The sequence below is a fragment of the Hypomesus transpacificus genome, chromosome 19 (assembly GCF_021917145.1).
Source record: "Hypomesus transpacificus isolate Combined female chromosome 19, fHypTra1, whole genome shotgun sequence".
NCBI classification, from domain to species: domain Eukaryota; kingdom Metazoa; phylum Chordata; class Actinopteri; order Osmeriformes; family Osmeridae; genus Hypomesus; species Hypomesus transpacificus.
In genome coordinates this window covers 170,338-187,777 of record NC_061078.1, presented here as the reverse complement: position 1 = coordinate 187,777, position 17,440 = coordinate 170,338, and the positions used below count along the sequence as shown (strand labels likewise).

Genomic DNA, 17,440 nt, shown 5'->3' with positions numbered 1-17,440 from the left:
CCCTTACTTAAAAAAGCAAACATAAACATTGTATTGTTGCTTTAGTAAAATGTAGCCTGTTTTATAATGAACCCCCTAAAATCTAATCTAATGGTATGAGTCGTTTTTTGTTTAGCGATGATCATTTATTGATGTAAGGTTAAGCTAATAATGTCAGAGTAGGCTACATTTCGTTCCTATGCCAGGACCTGTTCAGAAATTGGGATATCAGAAAACAAAAGAGAAAAAAAGGAGAGAGCTAGCAAGGGCATTCGACCCCCAAATAAAAGTAATAAATATTTCTTTCCTGTCAACTCAGAAAGAAACTTCCAGCCAGGCTGCAGACGAGCAGCAGTAGCCACGATGTTAGCCAAGAGGAAGCTAGTTAGAGCAAACCTGACACTGAGAAAGCGCATGTTCTGCATTGCTCTGAGGACATTCTGCACTTTACCTGTAACTTGGCAGGAAGAGAAAGGTCCTTCAGTAAACTCAAAATCATAAAAATGACTTGTGCTCCACAATGAGCCAGGAGAGGCTCAATCACAATACTTTCCATCGAGTGTGAAATGGCTAAACAAATTGACTTCAAATACATTATAAAAGACTTTGCATCAAGAAAGACAAGGAAGATGGCTGTATAATAGGCAAAGATGAAGGCAGGTAAATTGCATTTTATACTTGAAAATGTGGTGAGTGTAGCAGATCTCAGTGTGTCAAATTGTTGTGTGTGTGTGTGTCTGGCCCGGTGCCACACAAGTTGTTAAGGCCTCAGTTATATTTATTAAACTCTATGTTTAAATTTTATGTATAAAGATGTATTTGTTTTGCTATAATGTAGCTCCCATCACTAAGTAAGTCACTCTAGGTTTACAGATGTTGTATGTAGGAGAGAGAGAGCACACGGGCGCATACGTTAGTAAGTAAAGACCTATTAGGGGGGGCCCATTCACTGGACCTTTTCAGGGGCCCAGCAATTTCTATGGGCCGCCCGGCTGAGGGCACACAATATTACTGGGGTTTTACAACAATACATTTTTTTTTTTACAAATGTTGTACAATTTATGACATTAATGTGTTGAAAAAATTATATTGTAATAACATGCAGCTTCCCGCAAACAATTTAGTAGTTTCACAAACTTCAGAGAGATAGAGAGAGAGGGAGAGAGAGGGAGGGAGAGACGGAGAGAAAGAGAGAAAAAGAGAGAGTGAGAGAGACAGACCGCAGACAGAGCTCTGATGGTTAAAGGTCGGTAAGTGTTTCAAACCAGCAATTCTGTCTTGAGTACGAAAGAATTCAAACCAAAATATCTCCAAATACCCCCTCCCTTAAAATCCACCCCCCCCAAAACACATAAAGCGCTGCCTGACTGCCGGGAGGTTAGTAGACAGACAAGTAGCCTGACCAGTCATTGCATTTGGTTTGAATGCCGCCCAATCATTGAGGTCGGTCTGAACTAAAAGATTGGTTGTGTTTATTACAGCCTTGTGATGCCCACAGATATCGGACTGATTTCATTTTAATGAACCTTTAAATGTAATGGTTGCTAACAAAGTAAATAACTAACTAAGCCAAACTGCCATCTGCAGGTTGATTCCAGCGACCAGGCCAAGCTTGAGCTGGGCTTGTCAGGGTTTCCATGGTAGCACTCTTCCTCACTTCGAGACACCAGGGACTGTGAGGAACAGGGATGAGCTTCAGATAGGGACAATCCTTACTTACGTCACATTTACATTTCATTCATTTAACAGACGCAACAAAAGGCATAAAGGAAGCATAGCGAGGATAAAGGATCATAAGTCCATGCTGGTACTCCATTCTACCAATGGGTCTTTTCTCTGCATGTTGTTGAGAGATTTTTTTTACAAGAACACAAAATAATCACAGACCATCTCTTGACTCTGACCAATGAAATAGTGTCAGAACTTCTGATCATGGTTCCTGCTGTACTTTCCATATGTTCCTTTGGATAAAAGTGTACATGTTAAGTACATGCTGTATTTTCCTTCTACTGGACAGGGTACCGTACCTTTGGGGAACAGTAGTTCTGTTCGGCGTGTGTGTCCGTTCGTACAGACCACCTTCTCATCAGGAACTCTGTCAAACAAACATGATGCAACACTGTAACTACACACCTGCCTTCTCGACACACATGATCATCTATCAGTCTTGATTCAACATCTGTCTTTCAAGTAGCCAAAAACTGACACATTCCTTTTTGGGAAACTTTTAGTCAAAAGTACCTTTACAACCTTAAGAATTTTTTTTCCCCAGTGAAAGGAGAGGAGTGATGTGAACAGAGAACCATAAAACTGATTAAAGCTTCTTCTTAAAATAAACAGTGAAGAAAAGTACTGTTAGAAAAATCTCTTTAAGTACAGTAGAAGTATTTGTACTTTGTTACTTCCCATCTCTGGGCATTCCTCAACCAGAGAATTAGCTTTGGATTAAACACATGATGATCAGATGACAACAACACTTACATGCTGTAGATGTCAGTGCTGTCGGACACCAGCTCCTGCCAATCCCTCCAGTGGAGCTTGACAGAGCAGCCAGCCTCTGGGCAGGGGCTGAAGACCTGCTGGACCAGGCCTGGCCACTGCTGGGACAGCCGCCACAGCTTAAATATCACTGCCAGAACCATATCCCACGACTGACGGAACTCTGCAAAACACAAGTCCTGAGGCTCTCTCACGCTGAAAGCTTTGACAAAGTTTGAGTTTTGTACCCTAAAATTAAGTTCAACTCCACATTTTATTACAATAAATCTGTCGCCAATGACTGATATTGGGCTGACAAGTATATGATCAGACATGTCCTACTCAGTGAGGTCTCACCAGTGGGCTCTGGTCTTTTGCAGCGTATCTCTATGAACTGGTCTTCATGCTGGCTGTTCTCCCTTAGCAGCACCAGCCTGGCCCCGGAGCAGAGCAGACACTGGTCCTTCCCCACCCAGTGGGTGGGGTACAGGGAGCACATGTTGACCGTTAGCCTGGGGGTCCGAAGAAAACAATGGACATTAGCGGTGGATCCCTTACTCCACCTAGAGGTAGGCACTAGGGGTGGGGGGGGAAATCGATTCACATTTGATTCAGTCTTCTAGCGAATCAGATTGTACTAATTTTTGTACGACAATCACACTTAACTGCCTATCACAGTCAAATAGAAACAAGTAACACAAAACAGCAAACTGGAATCAAATGTAAGCATATCGTTGCTTGCTTTTCTACAGGTACACTTGCACTAGCGATTCATGTTGTTTAATTGTAACTTGTTTAACTACATGCTCTTATATGGTTCTTCCCTTTGGCACTTATTTTGGTTGTTCACAGTGTGCTTCATGTTTTGGCTACCCGCAATATTTTTGGGGCTATCTTGTTGTTATTATCAGTGACCAATGCACTTTGTAAAGCTCTCTCTTGGAAGTCGCTTTGGATAAAAGCTTCCGCTAAATGAATAAATGTAAATAGAATCAAAATTGGATGAATCGTTTTTTTTTCTTGTTTTTTTTCTTCGAATCGTGACCCCAGGAATCGATTTGAATCGAATCGTGAGGTAAAGATTCCCACCCCTAGTAGGTACCGTGTACTCCATCTAGAGGAATGTTCCAGAGCAGATCTCTAGCATACAGGAATGTTCCAGAGCAGATCTCTAGCATACAGGAATGTTCCAGAGCAGATCTCTAGCATACAGGAAGTTTCAGAGGAGATCTTTAGCACGCAAGAAGTTCTGGAGAGGGGATCTGTCTTGCAGGTAGTTAGAGAAGAGTCTTTTCTACCAACAGGAAGTTACAGAAGGTTTGTCTCAACCAAACAGGAAGTCACGGGAGAGTCATCTCCTCCAAACAGGAAGTTACAGGAGAGTCATCTCTACCAAACAAGAAGTTACAGGAGAGTCATCTCTACCAAACAGGAAGTTACAGAAGAGTCGTCTGTACCTGTGAAAGAAGCCATGAGGGACCTCGGGCAGGAAGTAAACATTGACACGAACATCATCCTGCTTGTCCACCCCCCAGGCTTTCTCCACCGCCCTGTTGTCCAAGAGGTAGATGGGGAATAGGCAGGCCGCATCCTGTTCTCTCTGCCTCAGCCTGTCCGAGTCCCACTGGGCCTTCCCCGGGACGAACTCTGGGGCGGCTGGATCCAGCGGGCTGCCCAGCCGGGTGGGGAGACACACCTGGAAGTGCTGCAGCAGACTGAGCAAAGCCCCTTCCTCCCTCCTGCTCCCCACCACCTGCAGTGGAACCCAGGTGAACTGGTTAAACTCACTCCTTGATAGAAATACTGCCCACCTAGTGCCATCGAAGGGCTAGCTTTTCAGTGGCGTAGCTGGTTGAAGCAGTGTTCATAAAGGTGATGGTTAACCAGGTCTCCCCTCCTCAGTAATATTAATAACTAGCAATAATTAATAACTAGTCTTTATTAATAACTGAGTAATCGTAAATTACTGGGTCATCGTTAGTTACTTGGTCATTAACCAGGTGTCCTGACCTCTGAGACCAGGTCCTCGTCCTCGTCCAGGCCAAGGCGTTTCAGCTCGCGCAGAACCAGGATACGCGTGGCCATGTTGGGCAGCATGCCGCGCCCCTGCAAGGCCTCCACCCAGGCCGCCCTCTGAAGGTCCAGCACCCCCTCCTGGCGGAGCAGTGGTCTGGGCAGGTCCTGCAGCTGCTTAGCCAGGTCTGGTCTCACCACGGTCTGCCCAGCATGGCAGGGGGAGAGAGCGTGTTAGGGTTCCTCCGGTCGCCCCTGCGGTTAGGCCAGGGTTCTACACAGTCTTCTGCCAAGATTGCAGGGGTTTGATTTTAGAAAAGTGTGGTGCATCCTGATGTAACCCCAGGGATTGCAAGTGGAACCAAAGATAATGCGTATGGCAATAACATATTTTCACTTTTCATTCACATCTGATTTTATAATATTTTCCTCTGTTCTATTAACACTTTGTAATGAAAGTTTGAATGTACCGCGTGTACATGCTAGGTGGCTGAGATAACACTGTGCCTGGTCAACTCTGACCACCAGAACTAAACACTTCTGATCCTGGATCTGGCTGTACTTTCAGTGACCACAATTGGTTTGTGGCTGTGGATGGAAGGGTTTGTGGCTGTGGATGGAAGGGTTTGTGGCTGTGGATGGAAGGGTTTGTGGCTGTGGATGGAAGGGTTTGTTAGCTGAACGCAGCATGCGGTTGGCCTCTCCTCCTGGCTGCGTCACCTTGAAGAGAGAGATGAGGACGGAGGGTTGAGCGTACACGGTCTCCGCCAGCTCCGGGATCTCCTCGTACCAAACCAGGAGCCCGATGCGGTCCAGGTAGCGCAGGATGGAGCTCACGCTCTCTTCGCTCACCTCCACCGTCTTCAGGATCATGTCCCTCAGTTCCACTAAACTGACGATCCCTGACGGAGGAGACAATCTCAGGTAAGGGTTACGTTCAGGTATATATACGTATAGCTCAGTTTTTGCAGGTTCAAATCCCCCTGTGTGTAGCTTTGGATAAAAGCATCTAACTGAATACATCACTTGGGACGGGTATAGGTCAGTGCTAGAGAATTTAACTGGAAGTTCAAATCCCCCCTGTCCGTGGTTTTGGGTAAAAAAACGTCTGTTAAATAAATGCATGTATCTTGTATGCATGTAGCTATAGCTTTACTATCAATACATCAGACATGATTCCAGCTTTCCAGTCTGTGCTTCCGTCCGGTCAGGATGACCTACCGTGTCTGGGGATGTGCTCTTGTTCGAGGAGCGTGTGAATGGTGCGCTCCACGTCGCCGTAGCTCCGGGGCAGGGTCCTCTCGGCGCAGGGGAAGGCCTGCTCGATGTGCCTCAGCAGGTGGGCCTTCAGGGTGTCGATCCCCTCCTGCTCGTTGCAGTCGATGGTCATGAGCTTCATGACCTGCACACAGAGGAGAGCTGGTGAGGGCCCTGCAGGACAACATGCTGTTTTGGAGCCTTTTCTGGTCCACCAGGGTGCCCCTGTAAAGCTGTAGGTGACATGAGGTTGTTTTTTAACATGGCTGGTAAATACAGACCGTTCCTTGACTCTGACCACCGAAACACTGTCAGAACTACAAACACAGTTAGAACTACAAACACTGTCAGAACTACAAACACAGTTAGAACTACAAACACTGTCAGAACTACAAACACAGTTAGAACTACAAACACAGTTAGAACTTTACACTTCTGATCCTTGATCTTCTGCTGTAATACCTATTTGCACTATTCGTACGGCGCTTTTGGATAAAAGCTACCTGTAGTTTGCGATCCATGAGACGATCCATCTCGATGATTTGGTCTGAGAACTGCGTGGGGTCTCTCTCCTTCAGGGTCTTCCTCTGTAGGGTCAGAACCAGCCTCCGCTCCTCCAGAGCCTCCCTCACCTTCTGGTCCAGGTGAGCCCTCTTCTTCTCCACCTCCTCCGGACTCCTGCACTGGTCACAGTGGGTAGCCACTGGGAGCACCACCGAGTCTGGGACACGCAGCTGGATGTTGTTGATCCAGAACCAGACCTTCTCTGTGAAGGACTTGGGGTCTTCCACGCTGTAGCTGGAACACACACATGATGGGGTTGTTTCTGCACGTCATCGAAATCTCCACCTCTCAGCTACCAGACACTATTATCTCGTCTACCGCGCAACAATGACAATTTATTACATGTAACTTCCATTACTTCAAATAATCTCTGGGGAGATGTGGAATTTAAGGTGGACTGGGGTGATGTGTTGTTTTTAAAGTGGACTGGGGAAACATGCCTATAGTTTTTTCTGCCGTGAGCGTGCATCAGTTCCTACAGCGTAGGTGCTCACCTGGCCAGGTCCACGGCGAGGATGACGAGGGCTCGCGGGGTGATGAAGACGTGGTGTGTGAGGTAGTACTCCTCCTGGCCCGCAAAGTCCCAGAACAGCAGCCGCACCCCCTCCAGCTCTAGCTCACAGATCTCGATGCCCTCGGTGCGGTCGTCCACCTCCACCTTCACTGGCGCTCCAGCACGCAGGCTGCGGCTCAGCGTGGACTTCCCTGCCATGGACGAGCCCAGGAACATGGTCTTCACCGTGCAGGCGGTGGTGTTGCTGTCCGGGTCCCTGCCCAGCAGGGTGAAGTAGTTCTGGATGTCCCTCACCCCCCCCACACACACCTCTTCGGGGGGAAGCCTCAGAGGGTTCCCGGAGAACTTGAAGAGGCTGAGCTCTGAGTTCTGGAACAGCCCTGGGGGGAGCTGGGTGATGGAGTTCATCTCCACGTGCAGCTCCGTCAGACCAGTCAGCCCCACCAGAGGCTGGAGGTCTGTGAGGCTGTTGTGGGAGAGGTTGAGGTAGGTGAGCCTCTGGCAGCAGGCCAGGTCGGCCGGGAGCTGAGAGAGACGGTTGGTGCTCAGCTTCAGGAACTGCAGCTTCTCCAAGCGGGGGAACAGCCCCTCTGGAACCACCCGGATGTTGTTCTGGTTCAGGTAGAGACGCTCCAGTAAGCTGAGGCTGCCCACCTCCAGGGGGAAGTCCAGGATATCGTTCCGGGAGAGGTTGAGCTCCTTCAGGTAGAGCAGCGAGGAGAGGCCAGAGACCTGCTTCAGTCTATTCCTCTGGAGGTCCACCCTCTTCACCTCTGCTCTCTGCTCCAGCAGCTCTGTGGGCAGTGCCTTCAGCTTCCTCCCTGACAGGTCCCATTCTCTTTTACTCTGCCCTGTGCAGACACACAAGAAATAACAACAATGGGTTGGTTAGTAGACAGGTTTATCCAAAACAATTTATAGGGGGGATTGCAACTTCTTGAACTGCAGTCAACTGCTTCACCCATCCAATCCAAGATCACTAGATTTGTTTATGTGACAAAACAAATGTATCTAACTCCCCGACCTGAGGCGTGGTTTATTAGTCACTGTTTTACTCTGACGTTTCTTTTAAGCATTCCTCGTCTCCACTATCAGAGTACACCTACCTTAGACAAACATATAATATTTATGACCATAGTTAATCATCAACTTCACTGTTTTTGTGCAAATTATAAAAATTCAATCCAACTACTTACCATTAGATCGAGACATGTTGCGGGTGGATATGATTTTATCTTCCCCTACTGTGCCGGCTGGGCACAGAAAACACCCTTTACTTCCTGCTTACTGTATTACGGTAGGCGGTACTAAACATACTTAGAATTTTTTATGAATTAATAATAGCCCAGTAATAAAATACAGCCACGGGAAGCACTGGTGTTGTTATTCCTCTTATGTAGTAAAAGTAGCCTATAGTAGCGAACAAGTGAAAATTCTACAAACCGTTAAAACTCCCCAAATATAGAAACGTATGTTTATTTTTTATATGTAGATATTCTGAGGTTGGCTATCCCTTCTACATCCCAGAACATGTATCTTCTGAACATGCACGAGTTAGGAAAGAACAACCTGTAGCACAAGTACGTTTTGATCTTATAACAAACGCCTATATGATGTTAATCTGCGTTCTGAAATTCTTTGTTACGGCTGTTACAGTGTCATCTCACTTTTGATTTCTAAAGACAGACACGATTTGTAGTTTCACTTTCTACAACGTGACGGTGGCAGGACGCCGCTGTTTGAAGTTACGTAACCGGACTGAAACCTGAATAACCGGTACATTAAAAACGATAGAATGCAGCCATTTACTGGTCATACAAGGTAACAACAGTTGAAGGTATTCAAAAGTCAGGACACGCTGTTAATAGGGCTACTTCAAAACTGTTAGTCGGTAAGATTGACATGTTCAGACAGAATTATGATCTACAGGAGTAGTTATTACTTAAAATGTTAAAAGAAATAAAATGAAAATAATTGTATTTCATCATCAACAACGTTGCCATTGGATTGGGGGTGGAGGTTACTATAATACATTTATGAAACGATTTGACATCTTTTTCACAAAAGAAAAAACTAATGTATTTGACTGTCCATCCTGTCATAGTTTAGACCTGTGTATAATAATTAAAATCAAATTGAGTTCACTTTATTATCTTTATACGAAATTTTAATACTTCAATTTAAGAATTTGAAAATAATGCCAAAGGTGCAACCGAGTAGCCTATATTAATTTAGTTTTATTAAATGTATAGCATGTATTTACAAAGTATCATGAAACATATATCATTGTCACACTCTCACATAAACACTCACACACGTTCACACGCTTAAACACACTCACTCTCAAACACACTCACATGCACACACACACATCCTGTTAGTCACATCAGACAGCCCTGGACAGGAAGTGACAGAGCAGGTTACCCTTCACACAGCCCTGGACAGGAAGTGACAGAGCAGGTTACCCTTCACACAGCCCTGGACAGGAAGTGACAGAGCAGGTTACCCTTCACACAGCCCTTGACAGGAAGTGACAGAGCAGGTTACCCTTCACACAGCCCTGGACAGGAAGTGACAGAGCAGGTTACCCTTCACACAGCCCTGGACAGGAAGTGACAGAGCAGTTTACCCTTCACACAGCCCTGGACAGGAAGTGACAGAGCAGTTTAACCTTCACACAGCCCTGGACAGGAAGTGACAGAGCAGTTTAACCTTCACACAGCACTGGACAGGAAGTGACAGAGCAGTTTAACATTAGGTGCGTTCGACATGACCCGACTTCATGCGGCGCGGCAGCCGGCTGCAGGCGGCTGACTTGAAAAAGTGCATTCTGGTTAGACTTTTTGTCCGACTTGAGACGGCGCCGTGGACACGTCACTGTGACGTCGCCATCAAAGTACCGTGAGATCGATTCAAGAACTGCCGGCTGTGTAGCCGAGCGCATTTTCTCAAGAGCAACTGCACGGGTTCAAGTGACGACACAGCAATTTCATGATTGGCCAGACTCACACACGACAACTTTGACGCGTGTTTTGGAATATTCGGACACCTTCAGTGTCGCAAACGCTCAAAAAAGTTTAATTGAATTAAAATTGTGTTGAAGAAAGGGTTTAAGTCAGCCTCTTCACTACCGGAAAGACTAAGTTAAATTATAAATAAAGTAAAGTAAGCAAACAGCGCTTGATCGGCCATGACTGACATCAACGCAGCAAACCACGAGAAGCTGGAATGTCCGACTTCACAGAGCCGTTTTCAACTCCTCCCCGATTGCAAGCGGCTACTCTCGCCGGTCGTTTCATGTAGCCGCAGTCCATGTCGAACGCATCTATTCACACAGCCCTGGACAGGAAGTGACAGAGCAGTTTAACATTCACACAGCCCTGGACAAGAAGTGACAGAGCAGTTTAACCTTCACACAGCCCTGTACATGCCGGAAGAAGTCCTTTCATGTTTAGTAAAACTTGAGGTGTGTGTGAGGTGTGGTGTGTGTGGTGGAGGTGTGTGTGAGGGGTGCATGAAGGAATAGTGATCAGACAGGAGGACTGTGTCCTGTTAGCACATGATCACAGAGTCACTCTGATCCTCATCCAGCATGCCTGCACTGCACAGACAAGGCATGGGGGCGTGGCCTGGGGGGGGCGTGGTGATGGGGGCAGGATGTGTCTGGTCAGGTGGGAGTGGGGGGGTGTGGAGAGGTTGAGAGGTTGAGTGTGTGTGGTCCGGCAGGTGTGTGTGTGTGTGGTCAGGTACAGGTGTGTGTGTGTGCTCAGGTGCAGGTGTGTGTGTGTGCTCAGGTACAGGTGTGTGTGTGTGCTCAGGTGGAGGTGAGTTTCCTGTCTGCTGGATGAACTGCTGGAGGTTACACTGTCTGAAGTCCTTGTTCAGCTCTTCCATCTCCTGCCTCTTCTCCTGGAAAACACAACACAGGGTTTAAACCAGCCACCTCTCCCCTCTTCCCTCTGCTACACAACACATCACGGCTTCACCTCCACCTGCATCTGCTCCTCCACTGCCTGCGTCTCTCTCTCCGCCTCCATCATCATGGCCTTCAGCTCCTCCCCCTGCACCTGGCGCAGGTGGAGATCCACCCTCAGGGTGTCCAGGGGGGCCGTGGGCCAAGCCCTGCCCAGCTGGGAGCCCTGCCGCTGGGCCTCGTGCTGTAGGTCTCTCCCCTGGTCCTCCGCGCTGGCCTGGAGCTCCAGCACTTGGCCACTGCAGTCTTCCAGACAGGAGCAGAGATGGTTCAGGCGCCGGAGCAATTCTGGGGACGCAAGAGGTACACTGCTGGTGAACCAACACGGTAAAAATGATGGAATGCTGTCATCTACTGGTTGTGCAATGTAACAACAGTTACCTCTTCGGATCAACTGTTTGTAGTGCAGAGCTATACCCCAGAGGATTTGTTTATACTAACATGATGAGATCCTCACCCTGTTCTCTCTCCATCTCCACCTGTAACTGCTCTTCCAAGATCACCTCAGCCTGGCTCAGCCTCTCCTCCTGTAGGCCCTGAGCCAGGCCTGGAGTTAGAAGCCTCTCCCAGGTCGCCTCCTCCCTCTCCAGGTCTCTGAGCAGGGCCTCCAGGTCTCGTAGTCTCTCCTGTTGCTTCAGTGCCTGACTGAACATGTCTTCCTTGGAGGGGGGAAGGGGAGGGAGCAGGGGAGGGCAGGGAGGGGGAGGGAGCAGGGGAGGGGAGGGAGGGGGAGGGGGAGGGGGAGGGGGAGGGGGAGGGGGAGGGGGAGGGGGAGGGAGGGGGAGGGGGGAGGGGGAGGGGGGGGAGAAGCCCTCAGCTCAGGGGAACCTCTGGGAGACCCCGTCTGGGCTCTAGTCCGTCTGGGGATGGTGGAGGGCCCGAGGTGAAAGCTCAAAGCCTTCCTGGGCTCCCAGCGTGTGGGGGGTTCAGGGTCGGGGTGTCGGGGGAGCAGTGATGGAGGGCTGGGCCCCAGGCTGGGCCCTGTCCTGCGCAGGATGAACTGGACCTCCCTGGCCAGGGTACCCACCTGGGCCAGGGAGCGCAGAGGACAGTCCCCCGCCACCAGCCTCCTCTCACAACCCCTCAGCTTCTGAAGCAGCACGTAGCGTCCTGTCTGACCTGGAGGACAGGAGAGGGGAGGGGAGTGGAGGGGAGGGGGAGGGGAGGAAGAGAGAGGAGAGGAGAGAAGAGGGGAGGGGAGGGAGAGAGGAGAGGGGGAGGGGGGAGTAGGAGGGGGGAGGGGGGAGTATAGCTCAGTGGTTAGGGTACTAACTTCACTGCAGATCAAGACGTTGCAGTCAAATAATCAAACAGATGAAGGAAACCAACCAATGGCTTGCGCAAGAGCGATGACCACTTCCTGGCAAGAAGTGTCCAGTGATAGGCCACCCACCACTCTGGCCACGCCCTCCACCCACACCTTCAGCTCCATCTCTAGCTGTCAATCAGAGGAGAAGAACAGAGAAGCCTAAAGCAGAGTACAGTAAAGTACAGTAGAGCACAGTAGAGTACAGTACAGTCCTTATCCAGTACTCATCAATGATGCACTTTCTTTTTCAAAATTTTTTCTTAAATATATTTTCAACATTTCGAAATAAAATATTCAAACCGTTTTTTCAAATATATATTTTCAACCTTTTTTCAAAGATGGTTTTTAAACCTTTAAAAAAGTAGTTTTAAGGATTGTTTAACGCTCTGTCAATACGGGTTAGGTGAGAGGATTTGTGTAGGCCCTCTCAGTGGCAGATCGTTTGACAACAGTGGTCACAAGTTCCCATCCGGACCTCCCACCCTCCCGTAGGCGACATCACGTTGGATACTAGTATCTGTTACATAATACATTACATACACCAGCGATGTGAGCTCACAGTAGATGGTTTATAACAGAAAATGCTTTCTGCTCTTCGTGGGAACGAGACTGACTGTAAACCGATAGCCGTGCTACTGTTCCTGTCATCTGAATGATGGATGAACACAGAGAGAAGAATTGGACAAAAAGTCAAAATAGTACATCTTTTCTCAGTGTCTCACAGTGTCAATGTCCACATCTGGAGGGATCTGACCCCATCTGGCAGTCTACCTAGGTCTGGGTAACCAGCTGGTGGCTCCAGGCATTTTTCACTGTCCAACTTTAGGAGCTTAGCAGGCTAACCGCTAACACGACGCTAGCAAGCGAACCTGTCGTGACCGAGACTGCCATTTGCTGCGGGAATGATCGAGTTTGTGCAAGGTAGTAACTAGCTGACAGTCTACAAGTGTGCTTGTGTGATGGCTTAAACACACTTACACAGACACGCTCGCTCACGCACACATCATCCTACTCCTGATCTGTAATGCAGACAGTCCTAGACGGGATCAACCGGTTCTGATGACTTGCTGGTGAAGCAGCTGTTTCCAACACGTCTGTCGGGCCCAGAGCTTACCTTAGTTTACACCGTAGACATCAACAAAAACACTGTTTATGTGATGGTATGGTTTGTGACATGCCTTTAAAGAAAGGAAACGACCAAAACAACCACAACTCTATCGATGTACCAACAAGGTTTATTCCAGAACGCAGCCGTTCCACCTGTTACAGAGGGGTCACTGGGCCCCCAGCTCAGCTAACTATACTATCTAAACTTTCTACAGTTTATAAACTATTTCATACTAGATTGGAAAGAGGGATTAGTGTAGAGAGAGTAAGTGAAAGAGAAGATGGAGAGAGACAGAGAGTAAGAGAGAGAGAGAGAGAGTTTCAGGTGAATCCAGGTGTCTCTGGCTCCGCCCCCTCAGAGTGTAACATCCCTGACTATGTTTCCAATCAGTCATAAGAGGAAAGCCAAGCTGGAATGTAGCTACATTCCTTCAGACACGAGGGCACTACCCCCCCCCCCCCCCCCAGTCTGTTTTGTTTGAACATCATTCCGACCAAATATCTGAAGGCTGTAATGCCTCCTTATTCACACACAAACACACACACAAACATTAACAACCATAATTCTGAAATCTGAAGTCCATGACACACTTATCACCGGAGCATTCACAGCATCTCTAATGTTGTAAATACTGGTGGTATATTTCACCATGACCTACTTAATTAGTACACAGCTGTAGATACTTTTATCCTTTTCACTGCAAACACACAGACTGGAGTTACACTGGGAGACTGCCCTGCATAAACAATTACATCCTTTACATTTTACATTTAGTCATTTAGCAGAGCAACTCACAGTGAGTACAGGGACATTCCCCCCGAGGCAAGTAGGGTGAAGTGCCTCAATGCTCAAGGACACAACGTCAAAAGCACGGCCGGAATCTAACCGGCAACCTTCTGCTAATAACCCGATTCCCTAACCGCTCATCCATCTGATCCCCCTACTGCTCTACATAAACAATTACATACGTTTTGATACATACAGATTAGTACTTACAGTCTTGGACTACAGCTCAAGAGGTTACAAGTTCAAATCCCCTCTGGGTGATGCTTTGGTTAAGTGGATCTAAATTAACACATTTTGATGAACATTTGAAACTCCTTTAAGGACAGAGAGCAGACCCATGTTCTTGTGTGTCAGGTCCACTTGTGTAAACAGTGGCTTCCTGCGGAGAGAAAGAGATCTAACCTGTTTCAACACAGAGAGATTGTTGTCCTTCTTTTCCTGCTGGGTTAGGGTTAGCCCCTTTCTCAGTTCTGGTTCTCTTCCCTTCTGACAGCTGGATGAGGGCTCCTGCTGCGGTATGCTCAGGTGAGCGTCTTAAGACTGCTATGGGGAAACTGGAATGCAGCCCTTCTAGGCTCTCTGACTGAATGGAGCTCTCTCTCTAGTGCTCTCTCTCTCTCCCACTCTCTCTCTAGTGCTCTCTCTCTCTCCCACTCTCTCTCTAGTGCTCTCTCTCTCCCCCTCTCTCTCTAGTGCTCTCTCTCTCCCCCTCTCTCTCTGTCACCCTCTCTCTCTAGTGCTCTGTCTCTCTCCCACTCTCTCTCTGTCACTCCCTCTCTCTCTCTCCAGCTCTCTCTCTGTCCCCCTCTCTATCTCCCCCTCTCTCTCTGTCACTCCCCCTCTCTCTCCCCTCTCTCTCTGTCCCTCTCTCTCCCCCTCTCTCTCCATCTCCCCCTCTCTCTCTCCACCTCTCTCTCTGTCCCCTTCTCTCTTTCTCTGTCTCTCTGTCTCTGTCAGCTACTCCATGGTATAGCATGGTGTGTGTGTGTGTCTCCCACACACACACTCTCTCACACACACACACACACACACACTCTCTCTCTCACACACACACACACACACACACACACACACACACACACACACACACACACTCTCTCTCACACACACACACACTCTCTCACACACACACACACACACACACACACACACACACACTCATACACCTTATCCGCAGTCACAGAGTGCAGTACAATCAAACCACTAGGGGGCTGTCTAATTCAAGGATATGTAGTAGATCTGCAGGCTGTGCTCTAATGACGGAGGTATACCCATCCCACCCCCAAAAATGACATACTGTTGGGGAGAGAGAGAGATAGAGAGAGAGAGGGAGAGAGAGAGAGAGAGAGAGAGACAGAGAGAGAGAGAGGGAGAGACATATAGACAGAGAGAGAGAAAGAGAGAAAGAGGGAGAGACAGAGAGAGAGGGAGGGAGGGAGGGCTGTCACCTGCAGTCTCAATTCCAAAGTCTCCTTCACCCTGACAGAGAGACACCCCGGGCTGCACCAATCACACAGACCAAGAAAAGCTCACTGACCAATGGGGATTCCCTGCTGCCATTCTCCTGTCACGCCATTGGCGAACAGTCTCCATCATCCCGGACGTTTGTGGAATGAGGAAGTGCCCTGTGTCGTGGCTGGTCTGTTACCCGGGCCAGCTCTGCCCTGTCAGCTGACCAGACATGTGGAACAGGAACCAGGAAGACACAACCAGGAGGGCCCCCTCCCTCCCTCCCCCCCTCCTTCCTTCCCTCCCTCCCTCCCTCCTTCGCTCTCCCTCTCTCCCTCTCTCTCTCCCTCTCTCCCTCTCTCCCTCTCTCTCTCTCTCTCTCTCTCCCTCGCTCCCTCTCTCTCTCTCTCTCTCTCTCTCTCTCTCTCTCCCTCCCTCCCTCCCTCCCTCCCTCCCTCCGAGCAGCGTTGCTGGCGGGAAGGTTGTCAACTTCCCGTTTCCTGTGGGAGTGAGCAGGTGCTGCGCTACAAGACACTGATGAAGGAGGTCAGAGAAATGTTTCTGTTGTTCAGAGTTCAGAGTTGACCTGTCAATCACTCCTGTGACACACAGGCCAGAGGAATGGAGGTTGTGTATTCGCACACAAACACAAGCACACACACACACCTCGTAGAAAGATAATATGTAGGTGTGGGGTTGAGACAGTTCAGTGTAAAATCTCACCAAAATATATTTTCCAAAATACATTTCCAAAAAAGTTTCGAAAACCATGTTAGAAAAGTTTTTAACGATTTAAAAATCTACATATATATATATTTTTTTTTAAACAGGGTTTGAAAAGTTGAAAAAAAAAATTCTAAAGTAAAAAAAAATTGGTTTCGAAAAAAACCTTTTCCCAGAAATGGTTCGAAAAATAGTTTTTTGAAGGTTGAACAAATATTTTCCCAGAAAAGTTTTGAAAAATTGTTTTTTTAAGGTTAAATTTTATTTTAAAATTTCAAAATTTTTTATATTGCATATATTTTAGACCAGCAAAACCCAGGACCAGGCCAGAGCACATCTTCAATGCTACAAATTACCACGTCTCGCTAATGTAATTGCAGGGCTGCAGCCTGAATGGGAGTTTCCACACACAGCATTTTCCTCGCCAGTTGTGTAATTACCAATGAAATGCTAAGTTAGCACTGTGTTCCCACGACAACTTGTGTTGTCAACAGCTTCACCACTGTCTGGTCTGCAGCCTTGCAGGCATTGAGACTGTTCTGCAGCCTTGCAGGCAGTGAGACTGCTTGTTATTTTAGCGCATTACTCTAGTCTGTTAGTGTGTTACTCTGGTCTGTTAGCGTGTTACTCTGGTCTGTTAGTGTTACTCTGGTCTGTTAGCGTGTTACTCTGGTCTGTTAGCGTATTACTCTGGTCTGTTAGCGTGTTACTCTGGTCTGTTAGCGTGTTACTCTGGTCTGTTAGCGTGTTAATCTGGTCTGTTAGCATGTTACTCTAACAGCAGTTGAACCTACATTATATGATTGTTTCTCTGGCCTTCAGACATTGAGACACAGATCACAGACATCACTGATTGGTGGAGAGAGGGGATTAGATAAGGGAGAGATGAGAGACTGGGATGTGTTTGTGTGTGTGTTTTTGAGAGAGATACAGTGAGGGAGAGAGAGGTTAGGGTTAGGGTCAGAGTATTGGGTGAAAGAGTTGACAGCTCGTGGAGAATCAAGCACGCTCTTTGCTGTCGCCAGCGATTTGTCTCTGCTCCCCTAATCCCAACCTACTCTGTGATGGAGACTGGGCCAGGATTACTAACCAATAAGATTTAGACCCTCATCCCTGCTCCTCCTCCCTGCTTTTCCTCACCATCATCATCAAACACACATGCAGACACACACCCACCAGAAAGCGCTTGATTGACCCCATATAGAGGTCGTAACCTTTGGTTCCTGGACAATGGAGAGTGATGCAGGCTGGGGGAGGACAGGGGGAGGAGTTATATTAATTGATAGG

General features: G+C 47.9%; 2 protein-coding genes across 2 annotated transcripts; both read right to left on the bottom strand.

Annotated features, from left to right (window-relative positions):
* Nucleotides 1–748: 748 nt before the first annotated feature.
* Nucleotides 749–8,489, bottom strand: si:ch211-210p4.6 (malignant fibrous histiocytoma-amplified sequence 1 homolog). Its single transcript, XM_047042531.1, has 11 exons — nt 8,002–8,489; nt 6,786–7,656; nt 6,231–6,525; nt 5,692–5,872; nt 5,191–5,372; nt 4,468–4,674; nt 3,915–4,210; nt 2,815–2,969; nt 2,461–2,641; nt 2,007–2,074; nt 749–1,652 (listed from the first exon to the last, which is right to left on the bottom strand). Exons 1-11 carry the CDS (start codon nt 8,015–8,017, stop codon nt 1,633–1,635), a joined length of 2,472 nt encoding a protein of 823 aa, XP_046898487.1. The 5' UTR covers nt 8,018–8,489; the 3' UTR covers nt 749–1,632.
* A 1,868-nt stretch (nt 8,490–10,357) lies between these two features.
* Nucleotides 10,358–14,377, bottom strand: LOC124481974 (ras association domain-containing protein 7-like). Its single transcript, XM_047042290.1, has 7 exons — nt 14,192–14,377; nt 12,108–12,216; nt 11,586–11,897; nt 11,236–11,484; nt 10,798–11,066; nt 10,555–10,714; nt 10,358–10,434 (listed from the first exon to the last, which is right to left on the bottom strand). The coding sequence occupies exons 2-7, from the start codon at nt 12,208–12,210 to the stop codon at nt 10,358–10,360; spliced, it is 1,170 nt and encodes a 389-aa protein (XP_046898246.1). The 5' UTR covers nt 12,211–12,216; nt 14,192–14,377.
* Between the last annotated feature and the right edge of the window lie 3,063 nt (nt 14,378–17,440).